The sequence below is a fragment of the Capricornis sumatraensis genome, chromosome X (genome assembly GCF_032405125.1).
Source record: "Capricornis sumatraensis isolate serow.1 chromosome X, serow.2, whole genome shotgun sequence".
NCBI lineage: Eukaryota > Metazoa > Chordata > Mammalia > Artiodactyla > Bovidae > Capricornis > Capricornis sumatraensis.
In genome coordinates, this window is record NC_091092.1 from 53,862,922 (window position 1) to 53,880,475 (window position 17,554).

At 41.6% G+C, this 17,554-nt stretch overlaps 1 protein-coding gene and 1 pseudogene across 1 annotated transcript; one reads left to right on the plus strand and one right to left on the minus strand.

Moving 5' to 3' along the window:
• LOC138071670 (tRNA pseudouridine(38/39) synthase-like) overlaps nt 1-8,301 on the plus strand; it is a 143,745-nt pseudogene extending 135,444 nt beyond the window's left edge.
• A 7,828-nt stretch (nt 8,302-16,129) lies between these two features.
• On the minus strand, nt 16,130-16,703 carry LOC138070784 (uncharacterized protein CXorf51A-like). The gene is made up of 2 exons (XM_068962009.1): nt 16,581-16,703; nt 16,130-16,369 (listed from the first exon to the last, which is right to left on the minus strand). Exons 1-2 carry the CDS (start codon nt 16,701-16,703, stop codon nt 16,130-16,132), a joined length of 363 nt encoding a protein of 120 aa, XP_068818110.1.
• Between the last annotated feature and the right edge of the window lie 851 nt (nt 16,704-17,554).

The window sequence follows — 17,554 nt, forward strand, 5'->3', positions numbered from 1 at the left end:
GGAAAAGAAATGCAACAAAGCAAAATGGCTGTCTGGGAGGCCTTACAAATAGCTGTGAAAAGAAGAGAAGTGAAAAGGAAAGGAGAAAAGGAAAGATAAAAACATCTGAATGCAGGGTTCCAAAGAATAGCAAGAAGAGATAAGAAACCTTCTTCAGTGATCAATGCAAAGAAATAGAGGAAAACAACAGAATGTGAAAGACTAGAGATCTCTTCAAGAAAATTAGAGATACCAAGGGAAGATTTCATGCAAAGATGGGCTCGATAAAGGGCAAAAATGGTATGGACCTAACAGAAGCAGAAGATATTAAGAAGAGAATGCAAGAACACACAAAAGAAGTGTACAAAAAGAGCTTCATGACCCAGATAATCATGATGGTGTAATCACTCATCTAGAGCCAGACATCCTGGAATGTGAAGTCAAGTGGGCCTTAGAAAGCATCACTACGAACAAAGCTAGTGGAGATGATGTTATTCCAGTTGAGCTATTTCAAATCCTGAAAGATGATGCTGTGAAAGTGCTGCACTCAATATGCCAGCAAATTTGGAAAACTCAGCAGTGGCCACAGGACTGGAAAATGTCAGTTTTCATTTCAATCCCAAAGAAAGGCAATGCCAAAGAATGCTCAAACTACCCCACATTTGCACTCATCTCACATGCTAGTAAAGTAATGCTCAAAATTCTCCAAGCCAGGCTTCAGCAATACGTGAACCGTGAACTTCCTGATGTTCAAGATGGTTTTATAAAAAGCAGAGGAACCAGAGATCAAGTTGCCAACATCCGCTGGATCATGGAAAAAGCAAGAGAGTTCCAGAAAAACATCCATTTCTACTTTCTTGACTATGCGAAACCCTTTGACTGCTTGGATCACAATAAACTGTGGAAAATTCTGAGAGAGATCGGAATACCAGACCACCTGACCTGCCTCTTGAGAAATCTGTATGCAGGTCAGGAAGCAACAGTTAGAACTGGACATGGAACAACTGACTGGTTCCAAATAGGAAAAGGAGTACGTCAAGGCTGTGTATTGTACCTTGCTTATTTATCTTATATGCAGAGTACATCATGAGACACACTGGACTGGAAGAAACAGAAGCTGGAATCAAGATTGCCAGGAGAAATATCAATAACCTCAGATATGCAGATGACACCACCCTTATGGCAGAAAGTGAATAGAAACAAAAAGCCTCTTGATGAAAGTGAAAGAGGAGAGTGAAAAAGTAGGCTTAAAGCTCAACATTCAGAAAACGAAGATCATGGCATCTGGTCCCATCACTTCATGGGAAATAGATGAGGAAACAGTGGAAACAGTGTCAGACTTTATTTTTGGGGGATTCCAAAATCACTGGAGATGGTGACTGAAGCCATGAAATTAAAAGACGCTTACTCCTTGGAAGAAACATTATGACCAACCTAGATAGCATATTCAAAAGCAGAGACATTACTTTGCCAACAAAGGTCCGTCTAGTCAAGGCAATGGTTTTTCCTGTGGTCATGTATGGATGTGAGAGTTGGACTGTGAAGAAGGCTGAGCTCCGAAGTATTGATGCTTTTGAACTGTTGTGTTCGAGAAGATTCTTGAGAACCCCTTGGACTGCAAGGAGATCCAATCAATCCATTCTGAAGGAGATCAGCCCTGGGATTTCTTTGGAAGGAATGATGCTAAAGGTGAAACTCCAGTGCTTTGGCCACCTCATGCGAAGTGTTGACTCATTAGAAAAGACTCTGATGCTGGGAGGGATTGGGGGCAGGAGGAGAAGGGGACAACAGAGGATGAGATGGCTGGATGATATCACTGACTCGATGGATGTGAATCTGAGTGAACTCTGGGAGTTGGTGATGGACAGGGAGGCCCTGCGTGCTGCAATTCATGGGGTCGCAAAGAGTCGGACACAACTGAGTGACTGAACTGAACTGAGTATACAAATACAGGTAATTTCTGTGTATTGATTTTGTATCCTGCACCTTTGCTAAATTCATTGATTAGCTCTAGTAATTTTCTGATGCTATGTTTAGGGTTTCTCAGTACAGTATCATGTCATCTACAAACACTGAGCTTCACTTATTTTCCAATCTGTATTCCTTTTTATTCTTTTTCTTCTGTGATTGCTATAGCTAGGACTTCCAGAACTATGTTGAATATTAGAGGTGAAAGTGGAGACCCTTGTCTTGTTCCTCGTCTTAGGAGGAATGCTTTCAGTTTTTCATTATTGGGAATAATGTTTGCTGTAGGCTTATAATATATGGTCTTTACTATGTTGAGGTAGGTTCCTTCTATGCCCATTTTTGGAAGAGTTTTAATAATAAATGGGTGCTGAATTTTGTCAAAGGCTTCTTCTGCATCTATTGAGATGATCATATGGTTTTAATCTTTTGATTTGTTAATATGCTGCATCACATTGATTGATTTGAGAATATTGAAGAATCCTTGCATCCCTGGAATAAAGCCAACTTGATCATGACTGAGCAACTGAACTGAACTGATAACAGAGGGGGATAAAAGGAAAAAAAAGTCCAAAAGCGTCTACAGTACAAGTCTAAACATAAGAATAATAAATGTTTTTCTTGAGTCACTGCTGTTAGAGTCATTTCTCTCACTGGGAGTCACAGTCTACCTCACCTCCTTAGGATACTTTCAACACTGTGCTGATTTCTGGACCTGCTGTGGGGGCAGCTCAGATTCTAATCTGGTCCTACTCCTGTGTATTCTTGCCTACAGTGTCCACAGGTATCAGAACTAGTGCATTTTCTTTTGTGAGTGCTTTCAGTGTCCTTTTATATATTCCATAGACAGAGTCTGGGATTTAATCTACAGGTTATACAGCTGGTGGGAAGGTTTCAGGTCTTCTTCCTTAGCCACACTGCCCCTGGGTTTCAACTGTGGTTGTATTTCCACCTTTGCATGTGGGTTGTCCACGGGGGACTGCTTCTGAAGCTTCCCTGGAGGATTTGAGTTTGCCCTTGTGAGGGCGGGGCATGGAGGTGGTACAGCTGTTTGGGTCACAGGAGTTCTGGCAGCACCAAGTACTCAGGGGAGTTGGTGGCTAGAGCAGCAGGAAATATAGTGCTCTAGAAGGGTATGGCAATCAGTATTGGCCAATACGCTCCAGTATTCTTGCCTGGAGAAACCCCCTCCCAGAAAGAGAAGCCTGGCAGGCTACAGTGTACAGGGTTGCAAAGAGTCAGACATGACCAAAGTGACCCTGTGTGCATAGATGCAAGAAATTTTTTTGCCTGTGGCAGCTCTGCCCAGTGAGAGTTGAGCATAAAGGTAGCACAGCTGCTTGGCTTACGGGGACCCTGGCAGTGCCAAGTGTGCTGGGACACAGACTGCCTCTGCCGCAGGAGTTTTGGCCCTATCAGAGTTTTGTTTCGAGCCTCTTGCAGCTGGCTATCAGAAGGCCTCTTTGGCCAGTCTTTCTCTGTAGTTCTGCCTGTTCAGGCACCTAGAGGGCTCCCGTGCCTGGGGTCCTTCTCTGTTGTTCTGTGCATCAGGCATATAGAAGAGCCCCCTTGGCTGGGGTCCTACTCTGTAGATTGGCACATCAGGCACTTAAAGGGGCACCCTGAGTGGGTTCTTACTCTGTAGTTCGGTGAGTCAGGTGCCTGACAGGCCAGCCTCCCTATTTGTCAGCTCCCGATGCTAGTGTGGGGAGAGAAAGGCTATGGTGATGGCTCTACCCACTATGCATGACTCAGTAGTATCACCTTACTTCCCTGGCTGTCTGGCCTTCCTCCACAGGCATTTCCAACCACAATCCCCTTACTCACATCCCCTCAATCTGTCTGTCCAGTCAGTGGCAACCCTTACTCTTGGATTGCTACACAATACCTAAACTCCAGCTTCCAGCAGCTGCACCTTCCAGGGGACCTGTGTCCCAATCCGCTGTATGTATGGCTGCACCAAGGACTGTCTGATTCTCATTCCATTTAGGCTGCCATAGATCAGCTGTTTCACTCTCAGCCTTAAATGTTTCTCCTCTGACTCAGACAATTGCCCTAGTGAGGGGATCAGACCCCTGCTTCAGTTCCCTCACCCGCCAAGTGCAGGTCCAGTCTTACTAACACTTCTGTGTTTCCCCCCTAGTTCCTTTGTCCTGCCGAGTTTTGCATGGTTCTCTATATTCTTTTCTGCTCATCAGATACTCCTGTCTGCCCTCAGCTGGTGTTCTGCATGCACTTCGGTTTCTGAGGTGTATTCTTGATGTATCAGTGGAAAGAGATGTACTTCACATCCACCTATTCCTCAGCCATCTTGTTCTCTCCTGAAGAAGACTCTTGAGAGTCTGTGGGATGATCCGAGATTGAGCCAGTCAATCCTAAAGGAAATCAATTATGAATATTCATTGGAAAGACTGATGCTGAAGATCCAATACTCTGGCCAGCTAATGTGAAGAACGAACTCATTGGAAAAGACCCTGATGCTGGGAAAGATTGAGGGCAGGAGGAGAAGGGAGCAATGGAATGAGATGGTTGAATGGCATCATGGACTCAATGGACATGAGACTGTGCTAACTCCAGACAATAGTGAAGGACAGGGAAGCCTGGCATGCTGCAGTCTATGGGATCACAATAAGTTGGAAACAATTTTGCAACTAAACAACAACAACCTAGAGTTGTTAAATTCATAGAAACAGAAAGTTGAATGGAGAAATGGAGTAAAGGGGACTAAGGAGTTGTTGCTTAATGGGTACAATTTCAGTTTTCCTAGGTGAAAACAGTTTTGAGATTTCTTATGTAAATGGATTTAATATTACTGAAATGCATGCTTTAAAATGGTTAAGATGATGAATTTTATTATGTTTATTTTATCACAATTAAAAATAAAAAGTAGGAATAACTACATTAGTATTTAAAGTAGATATCATAGCAATAAAAATTACTAAGAGCAAAGAGGGACGTTACATGATTATTAAAGTATCAATCCACCACAGATATAACTGAATATGTATCAAGCAAACAACAGAGTTTCCAAATACATATAAAGGAAAAACTGACAAGAGTTGAAAGAGGACATTGACCTAGCCACAGGTATACTTGGACTTCAAACACCTAACACTCAGCAAATGATAGAACTACTAGGCAGAAAATCAGCAAAGAGAATGACTGAAAAATACAAAGAGCAACAGGATCTAATTTATATATATATACATATATATATATATACACACATATATATATGTATATGTGTGTATATATATATATATATATATATATATATGTAAAACACTCCTCTCAATAACAGCAAAGTACACACTCATTTCAAGAGTCTGCAGAACACATACCATGATAGTCTCTATGCTGGGCCATAAAATGAGCCTCAACAAGTTGAAGACAATGAAATCTTATAGAATATATTTTAAGAGCATAATGTAATCAAACTAGAATTCTGTAAATATGAAAGACAACAGGAAAATATTTAAACAATTGGCAATTAAGTATGTTTCTAATTAGTCCATAGGTTAAGGACAAAATCTCAAAGGAAAACTTTTAAGAAAGACATTGAACTGAATGAAATTGAAAGACATATCGAAATATATGGAATGCAACTAAAGTAGCACTGAGAAATCTATCACATTAAATGCTTACATTAGAAAAAAGGAAAGGCCTTGAATCAGAGACCTAAGTTCTTACCTAAAGAATATAGGGGAAAGAGAAAAAACCCAGAGTGGAGGGAAATTAATAAAGAGAAGAAATCAATGAAATTGAAAGGAAGATTTTTTTTTTCTTATTGGCTTTCTCTATTTCTTCCCCAAAAAACAATAAAATTGATAAACCTTTGGCAAGACTGAAAAGAGAAACTTAGAGATGACAATGATGGATATCAGGGATAAAACAGGGTATGTCACCACATATCCTACAGTCATTAAATGGATAATAGGTAGATGCTGTTATTAACTAGTAAACTTGAAAAATTAGAAGAAATGAATCAGTCCTTTGAAATAATCCCAAATTACCATAACCCCTGCCCCAACCAGGTTATACAGGCAATATAATTAGTCCTATAACCAATAAACAGACTGAATTTATAGTTTATGTCCTAAAATATGCCCATGCCCACACGATTTCACTGGAAAACTCTACCAAATACTTAAAGAAGAGTAGATGTCAATTTACAATTTCTATCACAGAATCAAAGAGGATGAGAAAATTTCTTATCTCATTTTATGAAGCCAGTATTACTCTGATAATAAAACTACAAAGAATACAAGAATAAAGTGGAAGGAGTCTCTCTACCTCGTATTATGGTTTACCATATAGTCACAATACTGAAGGTAGCATGGTGTTTGCTGAGGGATGGAGACATATATTAATGGAACAGAATAAAGAACCCAGAAATAGACTCAAAACAATATTCTTAACTATTTTTGATAAAAAGGAAAATGGAGGAAGAGTAGCCTTTTTAAACAGATTTTCCTGGAGCAATTGGACAACTACACTTAATTTTTTTTTTTTTAAGAACCTTAGCCCAAATCTTATACCTTAAAAAAAATCATGGATTAAATGTAAAACTCTATAATTTTAGAGATGTTCGGTACCTAAGACCAAGTGAAAGTCCTTAGACACCAAAAGCATCATATATATAACTTTTAGTCTGTGAAACATGCTGTAATGATGATGAAACATAAGCTACAGATTGGGAAAAATATAAATAACATTATATGACAAAGGACTTGTATATAAAATGTATAAAGTGTTAGTTGTTCAGTCATGTCCAACTCTATATCCCCATAGATGGTGACCCTCCAGGTTCCTCTGTCCATGGAATTCTCCAGGCAAGAATACTAGAGTCGGTTGCCATTCCATTCTCCAAGGGATCTTCCTGACCCTGGGATCAAACCCAGGTCTCCCACACTGCAGGCAGATTCTTTACTGTCTGAGTCGCCAGGGAGGCCAAAAATATATAATGGACTCTTGACATTCAATAGTGATAAAATTTAAAAATCCGACTAGAAAATGGACTACATCTGTGACCCACAATAAGTACATGTGGTGAACCTGTATGATTCCTTTATTCCTTGGGTTATCATTTTATTGCTAAAAAGATTATAGACAGAAATCAGACAGAGAAACTCTTAAAAAGAGTATATAAACTGGAGAAGGAGGCAAAATGGCTTAAGAAGGAACAGGCTAACAACAACAAGGACTCACACACTAGAGAAAATTCTTTGAGAACTGGAAACCCTAAGTGTGCTATTTTGTTTGTTTGGTTTTGTTTGTTTGTTTGTTTGTTTTTTAATTTCAGTTCTCATTACCAAAGACATGCAGCCCTAAGGATAGTCTATCTGGTTTGGACTAAGGATACTAAGGCTCTACCAGTCAGGAGAACACAAAACCACTGAAGAGAAATGGAGGCCCTAAACAAGACTGGACTAGGAGAAAATAGGCTGACTTCCAACTCTCACTGATAAGAGTGACTAAAGAAAGGTATTAAGTGAATCTGAAAGGTGATTTCTCTTGGCCTTTGTTTTTACTTTCCAAGGAGCTGGATTCAGAGTATGTTTATTGGAACAAGGTCAGCCATGCTGATAAAGAGGTTCATGATCCCCACATTTTCAATCAGGTGCTCCCTCAAGACCTCCATATACTGGCCTGGGCCCCTGTAGAACTCAGCTTCAGTGTGATGTTCAGCTATCATGAGTGGACCTACTGCCATTTTCCCATTGTGCTGACTTAGATATTATAAACATCAAAAGTATGATGACACATAAGACTTCAGGAACTTATGTAAATGGATGTAGCCAACTGAGTGATTTTCACTGAACTATTCTCTCTGCTCAAGTACAGCTAGTAGTCCAGCGCCTGAGTGAAGGGAGAGGGCAAGAACTTTTCTAATATATCAACTTGAAATTATAGGCCAGGTGTTCCTTTATAATCATGTCTGTTGTATGATAGCTCTCCTTTTGCTAATTGGCCAAGAAATGGAGAAGGCAGACTATTGATGAGTAGCTGAGCATAGAGAAATATCCCTTGAAACCTCAATATGGTATGGCTGTAGAATTTTCTCTTGTCTATGAGACTTTAAGTTTCAAGATAGTCACTGGATTTTATGACTGGGAGTTTCAGGCTTTCAGTGTTACCCACCAGCAAATACTGTAGAATGTGCTAGAAGGACTGGACTCGGTTGCAGTTCCCCATGGGCAAGGACTGAAGATGGATGGAGTGATAGAATAAAGAAAAGTTAATAACTCTGTCATAATGGAGACCATTGCATTTATAGTAGAAGGAAATGCACACTATAAGCCTCTAATAGATGATCCTACATGTCAAGGATAGGACTCCCGACCCAGCATCTTGTAAGCAGGGGATGTACATGAGCATCTACATGTATTTCATGAAGAGGAAACAAAAAGCCTAAAGGGACTATAATGCCAGACTAGAGGAAGAAAATATTACTTATGGAGGCCAACAAAGAGGCTCTGTGTTGATACAGAAATTAAGACAGCATTTAACCATGGAAAAACTCACCACAATCCAGGAGACAACAACCACCTAGTTGATAAGTGGGTGTAGAAAGCAAAGTGTATATACTGTTACAAGAAGTTCTAGAAATTCAGATTATAAGCTCTTTAAAAAGCCCATAAGATTACAGTAAGAAAGGTCTTGTTGCTTAAATAAGAAGCAGTTTATTCTTAAATCCCTGTCCAAAAGATTGAGATTTTTTAAAAAGCAGTTGTAAAATGGAGATGTATTTCTGTATACCTGGAAACCTGTGCTTTGTGTTCAAATTCATGAAAGTCTGATACTACCAGTGTTAAAAAAAAGTAGGCTGTAGACATGAATAAGGACTTCCCTGGTGGCTTAGATGGTAAAGCGTCTGTCTACAATGCGGGAGACCCAGGTTCAATCCCTGGGTTGGGAAGATCCCCTGGAGAAGGAAATGGCAATCCACTCTAGTACTATTGCCTGGAAAATCCCATGGACAGAGGAGTGTTGTAGGCTACAGTCCATGGGGTTGCAAAGAGTCGGAACGACTGAGCGACTTCACTCACTCACTCACTCAGACATGAATAGAAATCTCAATGAAGGATACACAGATGGCAAAAGAGTACATAAAAAGATGTTCAACACTTACCATAAGGGAAATGCAAATGAAAACTTCAGTGAGAGGTCACTACACGTGAACCAGAATGACGTAAAATATTTTTTTTTTTAAATGATAACACCGAATACTGGTGAGAATCATAAGGGATTTGATTTAGGTCATACCTGAATGGTCTAGCTGTTTTCCCTACTTTCTTCAATTTAAATCTGAATTTGGCAATAAGGAGTTCATGATCTGAGCCACAGTCAGCTCCCAGTCTTGTTTTTGTTGACTTTATAGAGTTTCTCCATCTTTGGCTGCAAAGAATATAATCAATCTGATCTCGGTGTTGACCATCTGGTGATGTCCATGTGTAGAGTCTTCTCTTGTGTTGTTGGAAGAGTGTGTTTGCTACGACCAGTGCATTTTCTTGGCAAAACTCTATTAGTCTTTGCCCTGCTTCATTCTGCATTCCAAGGCCAAATTTGCCTGTTACTGCAGGTGTTTCTTGACTTCCTACTTTTGCATTCCAGTCCCCTATACTGAAAAGGACATCTTTTTTGGGTGTTAGTTCTAAAGGATCTTGTAGGTCTTCATAAAACCGTTCAACTTCAGCTTCTTCAGTGTTACTGATTGGGGCATAGACTGGGATAACTGTGATATTGAATGGTTTGCCTTGGAGATTAACAGAGATCATTCTGTCGTTTTTGAGACTGCATCCAAGTACTGCATTTTGGACTCTTTTGTTGACCATGATGGCTACTTAATTTCTTCTGAGGGATTCCTGCCCGCAGTAGTAGATGTAATGGTCATCTGAGTTAAATTCACCCATTCCAGTCCATTTTAGTTCGCTGATTCCTAGGATGTCGACGTTCACCCTTGCCATCTCTTGTTTGACCACTTCCAATTTGCCTTGATTCATGGACCTGACATTCCAGGTTCCTATGCAATATTGCTCTTTACAGCATCGGATCTTGCTTCTATCATCAGTCACATCCACAACTGGGTATTCCTTTTGCTTTGGCTCCATCCCTTCATTCTCTCTGGAGTTATTTCTCCACTGATCTCCAGTAGCATATTGGGCACCTAATAACCTGGGGAGTTCCTCTTTTGGTATCCTATCATTTTGCCTTTTCATACTGTTCATGGGGTTCTCAAGGCAAGAATACTGAAGTGCTTGCCATTCCCTTCTCCAGTGGACCATGCTCTGTCAGGCCTCTCCACCATGACCCACCCGTCTTGGGTTGCCCCACGGGCATGGCTTGGTTTCATTAAGTTAGACAAGGCTGTCGTCCTAGTGTGATTAGATTGACTAGTTTTCTGTGAGTATGGTTTCAGTGTGTCTGCCCTCTGATGCCCTCTTGCAACACTTACAATCTTACTTGGATTTCTCTTACCTTGGCGTGGGGTATCTCTTCACGACTGCTCCAGCAAGGCACAGCCACTGTTCCTTACCTTGGATGAGGGGTATCTCCTTACCGCTGCCATTCCTGACCTTCAACGTGGGATTGCTCCTATAGGCCCTCCTGGGCCTGTGCAGCCACCACTCCTTGGGTTGCTCCTCCCAGCCGCCAGCCCTGGCCTCGGGCGTGGGTGGCTTCTTCCAGCTGCTGCCCCTGGCTTCAGGCTCAGGGTGGCTCCTCAAGGTCAACACCCCTGGCCTCAGGTGCAAGGTGGCGTCTCCTGGCCGCCCCTGATCTCGGACGCAGGATGTCTCCTCCCAGCTGCCACTGGCCTCGGACGCGGGGTAGCTCCTACTGGCCGCCACTGACCTTGGACGCAGGGTACATCCTCTCGGCCACAAGACCATCCCCATGGAACAGAAATGCAAAAAAGCAAAATGGCTGTCTGGGGAGGCCTTACAAATAGTTGTGAAAAGAAGAGAGGCAAAAAGCAAAGGGGAAAAGAAAAGATATAAGCATCTGAATGCAGAGTTCCAAAGAATAGCAAGAAGAGCTAAGAAAGCCTTCTTCAGCGATCAATGCAAAGAAATAGAGGAAAACAACAGAATGGAAAAGACTAGAGATCTCTTCAAGAAAATTAGAGATACCAAGAGAACATTTCATGCAAAGATGGGCTCGATAAAGGACAGAACTGGTCTGGACCTAACAGAAGCGGAAGATATTAAGAACAGGTGGCAAGAATACATGGAAGAACTGTACAAAGAAGATCTTCATGACCCAGATAATCATGATGATGTGATCATTAATCTAGAGCCAGACATCCTGGAATGTGAAGTAAAGTGGGCCTTAGAAAGCATCACTATGAACAAAGCTAGTGGAGGTGACGAAATTCCAGTGGAGCTATTTCAAATCCTGAAAGATGATGCTGTGAAAGTGCTGCACTCAATATGCCAGCAAATGTGGAAAACTCAGCAGTGGCCACAGGACTGGACAAGGTCAGTTTTCATTCCAATTCCAAAGAAAGGCAATGCCAAAGAATGCTCAAACTACCGCGCAATTGCACTCATCTCACATGTTAGTAAAGTAATGGTCAAAATTCTCCAAGCCAGGCTTCAACTATACGTGAACCATGAACTCCCTGATGTTCAAGCTGGTTTTAGAAAAGGCAGAGGAACCAGAGATCAAATTGTCAACATCTGCTGGATCATGGAAAAAGCAAGAGAGTTCCAGAAAAACATCTATTTCTGCTTTATTGACTATGCCAAAGCCTTTGACTGTGTGGATCACAATAAACTGTGGAAAATTCTGAAAGAGATGGGAATACCAGACCACCTAACCTGCCTCTTGAGAAATCTGTATGCAGGTCAGGAAGCAACAGTTAGAACCGGACATGGAACAACAGACTGCTTCCAAATAGGGAAAGGAGTACGTCAAGGCTGTATATTGTCACCCTGCTTATTTAACTTCTATGCAGAGCACATCATGAGAAATGCTGGACTGGAAGAAACACAAGCTGGAATCAAGATTGCTGGGAGAAATATCAATAAACTCAGATATGAAGATGACACCACCCTTATGGCAGAAAGTGAAGAGGAGCTAAAAAGCCTCTTGATGAATGTGAAAGTAGAGAATGAAAAAGTTGGCTTAAAGCTCAACATTCAGAAAACAAAGACCATGGCATCCAGTACCATCACCTCATGGGAAATAGATGGGGCAACAGTGGAAACAGTGTCAGACTTTATTATGTGGGGCTCCAAAATCACTGCAGATGGTGACTGCAGCTATGAAATTAAAAGATGCTTACTCCTTGGAAGAAAAGTTATAACCAAACTAGACATCATATTCAAAAGCAGAGACGTTACTTTGCCAACTAAGGTCTGTCTAGTCAAGGCTATGATTTTTCCAGTTGTCATGTATGGATGTGAGAGTTGGACTGTGAAGAAGGCTGAGCGCTGAAGAATTGATGCTTTTGAACTGTGGTGTCAGAGAAGGCTCTTGAGAGTCCCTTGGACTGCAAGGAGATCCAACCAGTCCATTTTGAAGGAGACGAGCCCTGGGATTTCTTTGGAAGGAATGATGCTAAAGCTGAAACTCCAGTACTTTGGCCACCTCATGCGAAGAGTTGACTCATTGGAAAAGACTCTGATGCTGGGAGGGATTGGGGGCAGGAGGAGAAGAGGACGACAGGATGAGATGCCTGGATGGCATCACTGACTCGATGGACGCGAGTCTGAGTGAACTCTGGGAGTTGGTGATGGATAGCGAGGCCTGGCGTGCTGCGATTCATGGGGTCGCAAAGAGTCGGACACGACTGAGCGACTGAACTGAACTGAACTGATGGCATCACTGACTCCATGTACATGAGTTTGAATAAACTCTAGAAGTTGTCGATGGACAGGGAGGCATGGCGTGCTGTGATTCATGGGGTTGCAAAGAGTCGGACACAACTGAGCAACTGAACTGAAGTGAAGAAATGCAGAGGAAAAAAAAAAAAGTTTGTCCTTTTCTCCTAGTTGAGAATTCCAGACCACTAATCTCCACTTTGAGAGCCTCAGACCCCTTTCTCCTCCTTAGGGACCCTGAACTTCTTATCAATCTGCCTAGGAATTGACTCTCTCACTGGTGGCACTGTGAACTTGTATAGCCACTCTGGAAAGAAGTATGGACATTTCTTACAAAACTGAACACTCTATTACGATATGACCCAGCAATTGCTCTTATGGGCATTTATCTCAGAGAAATAAAACATTTAATTTCACAGAAAAACCTAGATAGGAACAATCATATTGGTTTTATTTATAATAGTCAAAAAAGCAAAACAACCAAAGTGTTCTTCAGTGAGTGAGTGAGTGTTGTTGTTTGTTTTTTTTTTTTTAACTGTGGTACATTCTTACCATAGAATATTACCAATACAGAAAGCAAAAAAAAAAAAAAAAAGAAAAAGAAAAAGAAAAAATGATAACATACAACTACTTGAATGGGTCTCGAGGGATTTATACCAAATTTAAGAAGATAATCACGAATGTGTTATATGATTTCATTTATTTAACATGATTTCAAGTATGTAGCATTCTTATAATAGCAAAATTAGATAAAGAACAAATTACTGGATTCTAGGGATCATGAGGGAAGGAGGTAGTGGTGGATATAGATGAGTACCATGACAGAGCCTTGGGAGGGAAACTTTCTGTATCTTGACTGTGGTGGTGATAACCACAGGAATCTACACAGGTGATAAAATTGCATAGAACTATACACACAGATGTACACAAGCTTGTACACGTAAAACTGGTGAAGCTGAATAAGGTAAATGGATCATAACACTTTCAACTTCCTGACTGTGATATTGTACTATAGATATGCAAGATAGTACCATTGGGAGAAACTAAGGTAAAGGGAATAAAGTATTTCTCTATTTTTTAGGACTGCACACAGCTTTACAATGATCTTTTTTTTTTAATAAAATTAAAGCAAGTCTGTGGCATCATTTACATGCTACTAAACTCTCAAAAAAACAACAATCATAATTTTAAAAAGAAATGTCCTATTGATGTACCCAAGAACGTTGACTCTAATAGGCTGAGTGAGAGTAGCTGGATAAAAATGAGTACATATTGATTCCATTTGTATAAAATTCTGGAAAATGTAATCCATGGAGACAGCAAGCAAATCAGTGATCATATAAATATGGGCATGAAGAAAGGGGCAAGTGGGAACAATTATCAAAGGGGAAGGGCAGATGTCTGAGAGTGATGAGTATTTTCTCACTTAAAATTGTGGTGATGGTTTAACAAATGTACACATATGACGAAATTCATCAAACTGTTACTTTAAGAAACTGTTATTATAATATTTGCAACATATTATATGTCAATTATACTTTGGAAAAAACCCTCTAAAAGGGTCGCCTCTTCAGAGAAAAAAGCAACTTTGGAAGGAATAAAGACAAAATATTTTTTGAGGGAGAGATAACACTGTTCTAGTGTTCTCTGGAGACCATTCAGTTCAGTTCAGTCGCTTAGGCGTGTCCAACTCTTTGCGACCCCATGAATCACAGCATGCCAGGCCTCCATGTCAATCACCATCTCCCGGAGTTCACTCAGACTCACGTCCATCGAGTCCGTGATGCCATCCAGCCATCTCATTCCTTGGTCGTCCCCTTCTCCACCTGCCCTCAATCCCTCCAGCATCAGAGTCTTTTCCAATGAGTCAACTCTTTGCATGAGGTGTCCAAAGTACTGGAGCTTCAGCTTTAGCATCATTCCTTCCAAAGAAATCCCAGGGTTGATCTCCTTGCAGTGTAAGGGACTCTCAAGAGTCTTCTCCAACACCAAAGATCAAAACCATCAGTTCTTCGGCACTCAGACTTTTTCAAAGTCCAACTCTCATATCCATACATGACCACTGGAAAAACCATAGTTTTGACTAGATGGACCTTTGTTGGCAAAGTAATGTCTCTGCTTTTGAATATACTACCTAGGTTGGTCATAACTTTTCTTCCAAGGAGTAAGCATCTTTTAGTTTCATGGCTGCAGTCACCATCTGCAGTGATTTTGGAGCCCAAGAAAATAAAGTCTGCCACTGTTTCCACTGTTTCCCCATCTATTCCCATGAGGTAATCAGATTGGATGCAATGATCTTCGTTTTCTGAATGTAGATCATCGCCTGCCCTGAAAAGAGACAGCTGCCACTAACCTTCCCTTGGAAAGCCACTTCTCCAATCATGTTCCTTATAAAGTGGGCTAATCGGTGCTGCATTTGTGGCTTCCTATAACCATTGTTTTAGTCCTTCAGTTCAGTCACTCAGTCGTGTCTGACTCTTTGTGACCCCATGAATCGCAGCACACCAGGCCTCCCTGTCCATCACCAACTCCCGGAGTTCGCACAGACTCACGTCCATTGAGTCAGTGATGCCATCCAGCCATCTCATCCTCTGTCGTCCCCTTCTCCTCCTGCCCTTAGGGACCTATCAGTAATTTTTAGTAGAGTGAGATCTTTTGGCCTTTTGGAGGACCTGTAGTTGCTGACGTCATAGGATGCAACGTCACCCATACTTCTAGGAAGCTGGGTGGCCTGGAAGTGATTTGTCTATTTCTTGGAATGATACTGCCATCTACATTTCCTGGAGAAGGAAATGAAAACCCACTCCAGTATTTCTGCTGGGAAATCCTGTGGACAGAGGAGCCTGGTGGGCTATAGTCCAGGGGGGTCACAAACAGTTGGATGCACCTGAGTGACTGCACACAACACACACTTCAAACCAGATACATTCTGGTTATCTACACTTTGTCGTGCCCCTCCTCCAGCCACCTACTAGATACAAAAACACTGAGTCCTTCTAGGACTTGCTTGTGGGTTGAAGTGTTAAAGAAATTTGTCTTCAGCACTCAGTCCTGAGGCCTTTCTTCCCCCCACTGTCTGGTTAACTGTGATTCTGCCAGTCTGGCCCCCAACCCTGCAGGACCCTTGTCCCTCCCTCCTCACACAGTCATCTTTTCCCATCCTTCCCTGCTCCTCCTCACTACCACCCCCACCCCCACCACCACCACCAGCACCACAAGAGAACTCGGAGAAACACAGGGAACTTTTCACAAATTGATTTTTATTGAATTACCATCAGTGTACCCTGTTGCTGTAAAATTCAATGTGTACACACTTGGCAATTTCTCAGACTTCATGGATATTTCTGAGGTTCCCGGTCTCACTCTGAAGTAACCTGGCTGCCCAGGTCTTTTCTTCCACTGATGGGCTTCTGCACTTCCTCTTGGTTCTGCTCTGGATCATTCTGATGCAGTGTCTCATTCAACCGGTGATAATGGCCGAATCTTGTTGATTGTCTAGTTTTTTTCAACTTCCTTATAGAGTTGGTAGGTTTTTCAGAGACCTTTTTACTCAAAGTCCTTTGAAGGTTTTTCTTAAACTTTGTGGCTTTCTTCAGTGCCTGGAAGGACAACAGGACAACAGAGTGAGGCCAAAAAGACAGTGGTTTAGGGGGTAGAAAATGTGATATTGACAGAATGGGAGATTTCATGAGAAGGAGTCAGGGCTGAGGTGCGGTGGGGGTGGGGTATGAGCCAGGCAGGGCAAAGGTAAGATTCTTGGGGGAGAGGGAATCAGTGAAAAAAAGAGTAGCTTGAGTAGGGTCATCTTACTTTGCCACCATTTTCGGATTTGGGTTGACCGGGAACCTTCTTCATCTTCCCCTGTTTGGAACTTGAGGTTGGTTGGTCTGTCTCTGTATTAGGCTCTGATGGTTTTCTGGATGCCTTGGCCATATTGAAGCCTCCCAGTGGTCTACCTCAGGCCTACTGACCACGCTATATGTATGGCTCCCCGGAACAATGAAGGGGCCACACCCTTCAGTTTTGATTGGTCAGCAAGGCACTCCCCTAGCCAATGGTGGCTATGGAGGGGCTTGGACATCACAAAACACAAATTATGACATATTTGTGTGTAGGACAGGTTGCAGGGGAGACCAAGATGTATCTTAGACATTTCAGCAAATCATTCCTGACACCTCAAAGGGTTGGAATGGGGGGGATGATAATGAAGCAAAGATGGCTCAGTTAATAGAGAAGCAGCTTTCTTTAACACCCCAACAGTCTTCCTAAGCAGAACTGCCATCCCGCCTCATATCCCCATGTTAAATTGTGGTGGTACATATGCTAGAGAAAGAGTCTTTTCCTCCGAGCTAGTCTCCAAGGCTCTGTCCTACTGAGTGGTTTGTTCTGATATCTCCCACCCTTAATTATCAGAGTTTTGGATATTTTACACAAAATCCCTCCAAAAGCTATAGAGTTGAACTTAAATATTGTTGGAGCTATGAGCCTTGCAAACTAACAAAAAGACATTTCTCATGAATAAACATCTCCCTACCTAGAACAACTGGCATTAAAGCCTGCTAATTTTGATTAAATTATTTTTGCCAGCTCTGCAACTTAAAGACAGGGATTAGAATTAACTGCCCAGTCATGAAGGTTGCTTTTATTTTTACTTTTATTCTATTCTTGGACTCTAGGCATATTATCATCATTGAGTTTTACAAGGTTCTTTCTCTTATATTTTTTTTTAATGTTTTTCTTTCATCCTGGAGTACGCCACCCATTTCCTTCCCACCATTAGGCAT